We start from the raw sequence: 5,924 nt of genomic DNA, 5'->3' as shown, positions 1-5,924 counted from the left end.
ATAAAATAAATTATAATATTATATGGTTAAATTTAAACCGTATGAAGGACGAAACCTTGACATCTTCCCTAAACCCATGGAGAATAAATCTTTTTTAATTCTCTTCAAACCTTTTTTTTTTTTTTTCTTCTTTAATTGGTATCTAAAATACTATATTTTCATTGGAAACCAAATAGCAAACCTATACACTATAATTATAATATTAAAAAAAATCAGTATATTTTAAATATTTACCAAATTTTGTCTTTATATGATAAAGGATTTTAAAAGAATGAAAAAAAAAAAAAAAAATGAAAACAAAAACAATAAAAAAAAAAAAATAGGATTAAAGTAAAACAAGATAATAATTAAAAAAAATAAAATTTTAAAACATTTAAAAAATAAAACAAAACAAATTAAAATCAAAAAACAATACTGTATTATTATTTTATTATTATAGTAATAAAAAAATTTTTCATTGTTCCACCCCACATTTTTTTTTAAATTTTAACACTCACAAAGATTGTTTGTATTATTTTAAAATTTTTATTTATTATTATTATTATTATTATTACCATTCTTATTATTATTTTATTATTTGTTAAATTTAAAAATTATTTATTAATTATTTAAAATATTTTATTTTTTTTTCTAAATTTATATTTTTTGGGAAAAAGAACAAAATATAATAGAAAATTAACATAAAAAATTTGGTTTCAATAAAACAAGCCATAATTAAAACTCTATCACAAAAATGATCAAAACATAGTCATTAAATAATATGCTAATAGTTACCTTTTTAAAATTAATATTAATGTTATTTCTGTGGAATTAAGAAGAATTTTTTAAAATGATGGAAAAGTAGAAAGAGAAATAGAATTTAAATATTGAATATATTAAATTAGAATTACATTATAGTTACCAAGTTAATGAAGAAATTAAAATTACTTTATAAAAAAAAAAATAAACATATGACAAAGATATTTTAAAATTTTTTTTTTTATTTAGTACAGATATAAAAAACTTTTTTTTTTTTTATATATTTTATATAACTGTATTTTTGTTGAATAAATTAGTGTACTAAATTTTAATTTATGTAAAATAACAAAAGTTTAATTTAATTTAAAATTAAAACCCAAACAAAAAAAAAAAAAAAAAAAAAAAAATATAAAAAAATATAAAAAAATAAAACCTACCCACTTAAACATGAAACAATTTATACACTCATTTAATGCACACCCCTAATAATTTTTTATTTTTTATTTCCTTCACAATTTATTATTTTTTCATTATTAGATTTTATAATTATCTCTCTCTCTATCCTTTTATTTTAAAATCAACACCCACACTTTGTTATTGTACAACAAAACCCCTGTTTTCAATATTATGACTTTAATTGGTAAATATAACTATACTTTTTTTTTTATTTTATTTTTTTTATCAATTTATTTTAAAAATTTTTTTTATTTTTATTATAACAGAAAAGATTAAATCCAAAATTTAATATTTAATATAAAATCATTTTATCAATCACATTTATTAATATAATTTTTCATTATAAAAAAATAACATATAAAAAAAAAGAATCCATTACATCAATAGGAGGAAATTCAGTAAATAAAAAAAATAAAATTCAGTTGAATTCGAGTAGACAATCAATTTATATTAGAGCAGTTAACAACATCAACAACAACCAATATAATAATGAAGAATGTGTTAATGATGGTAGCAATATTGCATGGGGTAAAATTGTTCCATTCTTAGGTTTATTTTTCAATTCAAATAAAGGGTGTTAGATAATAAAATAATATAGAGTTTATTCATAATAATGATTCACAATAAAAATAATAATAATATTCTCTTAACTCCAAAAACTATCAAACCCCCAAACACACAAAAAATTAATTTTTTATTTGTATTAAGACACCACCCACACCCGCAACCACATTAACTATATATACTACCATCACACTCAATAAAAATGAATGCACTATTCACATAAAATTTCAATACAATAAAGAACCAAGATGATCATCACCCAACCTCATATAATCGGATACAGCATTAGAAACCACTTTAAATTAATATAATAAAATTTTTTATTTTTTTTAAATATTTTTTAATATTTTAAAAAAATAAAATTTCTTAGGGAAAATAAAGATATTGTTTTAAAATATTTTTTTTTTTTTTTTTTTTTAATATATTTCTAATTTTATTTTTATTTTTTTTATTTTTTAACAATTTGGACAATATCTTCATCAGCTAAAACATGGTCTTTACCACAACGTTGTGGGTTGTGTTTTGCTGAAGAACCCCAAACAAGAGCACTAAGAAAAAAAAAAAATTTTGATTAATAATTTTGAAATAAATGATAAATATTAAAATACTATAAATATACATACTATCTAAATTGTCTAATAATTGAATTGTGAATGTGATTACAGAAAGTTTCGACAGTAGCTTCTTCACCACCTCTAATAACAACTGGTTCGTTATAATCTGGAATAAGACCTTTTGGTTTAGTGTAAACTCTAATTAAAGCCAAGTATTCCCAAATCTTTTCGAGTAAAGCATCTAAATTCCATTCTAAATGAGATGAAATTGGAACGTAATGTGGAATTTTATCTAAAAGGTCTAATTCTTCAATTGAAATGGCATCGATTTTATTTAAAACGTAGATACATGGAACATAAATACGATTACCTTCAATGACATCGATTAATTCATCAACGGTAGCATTGCAACGTAAAATTACATCAGCATTATGGATTTTGTATTCAGAGCAAATGGCTTTAACGAGATCTGAATCTAAATGACTTGGTGTAACATTTGGTGTGTGTGAAAAATTGATACCACCCTTTTCCTTTCTCTTGAATGTAATATTTGGTGGTTGTTTATTTAATCTAATACCAAAACCATCCAACTCTCTTTCGATAATCTTTTTATGTACTAATGGTTTCATTGAATCTAAAACAATTAAAATAAGATTACAAGTTCTACCAACAGCAATAACTTGTCTACCTCTACCTTTACCATCTTTAGCACCTTCAATAATACCTGGTAAATCTAATAACTATAAATAATAATAGTAATTATAATGTTGGTTAGTATTATTTGTTTTTTATTTCATATATATCTATATAATTGGTTACTTACTTGAATTTTAGCACCTTTATAATTAATAACACCTGGAATACAAGTTAAGGTTGTGAACTCGTATGATGCAACTTCTGAACTTGTACCTGTTAATTTGGTTAATAAAGTTGATTTACCAACTGATGGGAAACCAATAAGACCAACACGAGCATCACCAGATTTTGATACATCAAAACCTTCACCAGCTGATGCAGCAGCACCTTTTGATGGACCTAATAATAATTCTCTTTTATATTTAGCTAATTTAGCTTTTAATGTACCTAAATGGAAAGATGTGGCTTTGTTTTTTTGGGTACGAGCCATCTAAAAAAAAAAAAAAATTGTAATGTTAATTAACCATTTATTAATTGATCACACTTTCTATAAATTGATATTTGATTGATATTGCTGTTTTGATTGTTCTGTTATTGCTATATGCTATTATTCTGTGCTATTTGTTTTTTATTTTTATTTTGTTGAATTTTATTCAATTGAACCTATCTATCTATATGAAAACCTAAAAAAAAAAAAATTAAACTTACTTCATCTTCAATTTCTTTAATTTTTTGGACAATACTCATTTCTTTTTATATATGTTTTTAAAGATATACTTTTTATATATCCTTATATTGATTGATTTGTTTTAGAAAGAATGTAAAAAAAAAAGGTAATAAAACTTTTGATTAATGTATCTAAATTAAAAATTACAAATCATATACAAAAACGAAAAAAAAAGAAAAAAATTTAAAAAAATTTTAAAAAAAAATTTTGAAAAAAAATTTTGAAAAAAAATTTTTTATTTTTTTTTTATTTTATTTTTATTAATTTTTATATTTATTTTTAAATGTTTATTTATAAATAATGATGAATTTACAAAAATGAAAAAAATAAAATATAATTAAAAATTAAAAAAGGTAATTTAAAACAGTGTTTAAAATTACCTTTTTTTATTTCTCTTTTAGAAATTTTTTTATTTTTTTAAACAATTTATTTAAAAAAATTTTATTTTTTAAATTTTTATTAATTTTTTAAATTATCTTATTTTTTTATTTTTTTTTTAAATTTTTAATTTTTTTAAACCACAACACATCACCCCTTATAATAATATTATTATAGTATTATAGTAATATAATTATAATGACATGAAAATTCAAATTATACAAGTTTTGAAAGTTTTATTTATAGCACTAATTATTCCAGTTTTAGTAACCAAATCAAGCAGTATTTTATCTAATGTCGTACTTTGCAGTTTTAATAATAATCAAATAACAGTTCAAAGTACAACCAAATCTATTACATGTACATTCCAAGAAAAAAACACTACGGTTACTGGTGTTTGCTTTGATGCAAGGGGAAATTCATGCGTACCATCAGAGGAAAACAAAAATGCTTGTTTTATTAAAGATGCAGATTATTTAACATGTATAGGACCCAACGAAATATATTGTCACTCCCAAGGTTACTCTTGTAGTGTTTTTAATAGTAAGTTTTATGGAAACAGCAAACTTTTAAGTTCAAATCAATTCGATTCAAGAGATTCAGGTAGATCAGTTGCTTCTTCGTTATCACCATTCAATCCATTATTTACAATTATAATAATACTTTCATTGGTTTTATTTGGTTTTAAAAATTAAAAAATAAATGTAATATAATAAATAATAATAAATAATAAAAATAAGAACCTTTTTTTTACATAATCGAAAATTTTTTTTTTTATTTTTTATTTTCTATTTTAAAGATTTAATTTTATATTTATATATTGATTTTAAAATAAATAAAATTGATATATACATGTTAAAATTAAATTTGATACCAAATGTTAATTTATAAAGTTTTTGTTGTTTTTTTTTTTTTTTTTTTTTGTATTATTATCTAATTTAGCCATGGGTTAAAGTTGGGGTGGCATATAATTCAACTCCAACAATTGGGGCACCCATTCTAAAATCGAAATTATAGTATTCTTCGGTAGTTGTGGCTGGTCTAATTATTTGGTGACGCATTGGACATGACATTAATGGAGTTGATGATGGATTGATGTCTTCAATATTTCCACCCCAGATATCGTTAGCGTTGTAACCATTGATTTTCATAGCGAAAGATGGACTGATTTCTGAATTCATTAAATTACCTTCCATTTTTATTATTATTTGTTTTATATAATTTATAAAAATAAATACTATTGTTTTAAAATTTTATTATAATAATAAAAATTGTTGTTGTTGTTTTTTAAAATAATTATTAAAATTTGATTGATATTTAAATAAAAATTATTGTGATAAAAATAAATAAAATTTAAATAAATAAATAAATAAATAAATAAAATAAATAAAATAAATAAAATTAAATATATTTTATGTGTAAGTGAATTTATATTATATATAATGTAGTGAGTTTGATAAAATTTATGTGTGAATATATTTTTTGCGGTTTTTGTGTAATTATTATTAATGTTATTGTTGTTTAAAATATTGTTATTTTCGTTGAGATATAAAATGTGTATAAATGCAGTCTATTGTAAGTTGATGCTGAGAGGACTAATTATAAACCTAAATGTTAAATTTAAAATATGATATTAGTATTAGAAATACAAAGAAAGAGTAAAAAGAATGTATTTAAAAGCTATTTGAATATGTTTAAAAAAAATTTTATATGATAAAATTTAATACCATTTACTGTTTTTTTTTTTTTTTGGTTATTGTGATGTGTGAGTGGGTGTTATTATTTAAAAAAAAAATTAATCAGATATATAGTTTTATTGTTATAAACATTAAAAGTACAAAAAACAAAAATATATAACAAAAAATATTAAT

General features: G+C 20.4%; 3 protein-coding genes across 3 annotated transcripts; 1 reads left to right on the top strand and 2 right to left on the bottom strand.

The window, feature by feature from the left end:
* Positions 1-2,176: 2,176 nt before the first annotated feature.
* On the bottom strand, positions 2,177-3,827 carry DICPUDRAFT_51911 (uncharacterized protein). The gene is made up of 4 exons (XM_003295095.1): positions 3,657-3,827; positions 3,136-3,438; positions 2,382-3,052; positions 2,177-2,306 (listed from the first exon to the last, which is right to left on the bottom strand). The coding sequence occupies exons 1-4, from the start codon at positions 3,693-3,695 to the stop codon at positions 2,207-2,209; spliced, it is 1,113 nt and encodes a 370-aa protein (XP_003295143.1). The 5' UTR covers positions 3,696-3,827; the 3' UTR covers positions 2,177-2,206.
* A 429-nt stretch (positions 3,828-4,256) lies between these two features.
* DICPUDRAFT_44385 (uncharacterized protein) lies at positions 4,257-4,748 on the top strand (the record flags this gene model as incomplete). The annotated part of the gene is made up of 1 exon (XM_003295096.1): positions 4,257-4,748. One exon carries the CDS (start codon positions 4,257-4,259, stop codon positions 4,746-4,748), a length of 492 nt encoding a protein of 163 aa, XP_003295144.1.
* Positions 4,749-4,805: 57 nt separating this feature from the next.
* DICPUDRAFT_93349 (uncharacterized protein) lies at positions 4,806-5,660 on the bottom strand. The gene has a single exon (XM_003295094.1). It carries the CDS (start codon positions 5,247-5,249, stop codon positions 4,992-4,994), a length of 258 nt encoding a protein of 85 aa, XP_003295142.1. The 5' UTR covers positions 5,250-5,660; the 3' UTR covers positions 4,806-4,991.
* Positions 5,661-5,924: the final 264 nt, after the last annotated feature.

Source organism: Dictyostelium purpureum, assembly GCF_000190715.1.
Source record: "Dictyostelium purpureum unplaced genomic scaffold DICPUscaffold_745, whole genome shotgun sequence".
Classification (NCBI taxonomy): Eukaryota; Evosea; class Eumycetozoa; order Dictyosteliales; family Dictyosteliaceae; genus Dictyostelium; species Dictyostelium purpureum.
This window is presented reverse-complemented; position numbering and strand designations above follow the sequence as displayed.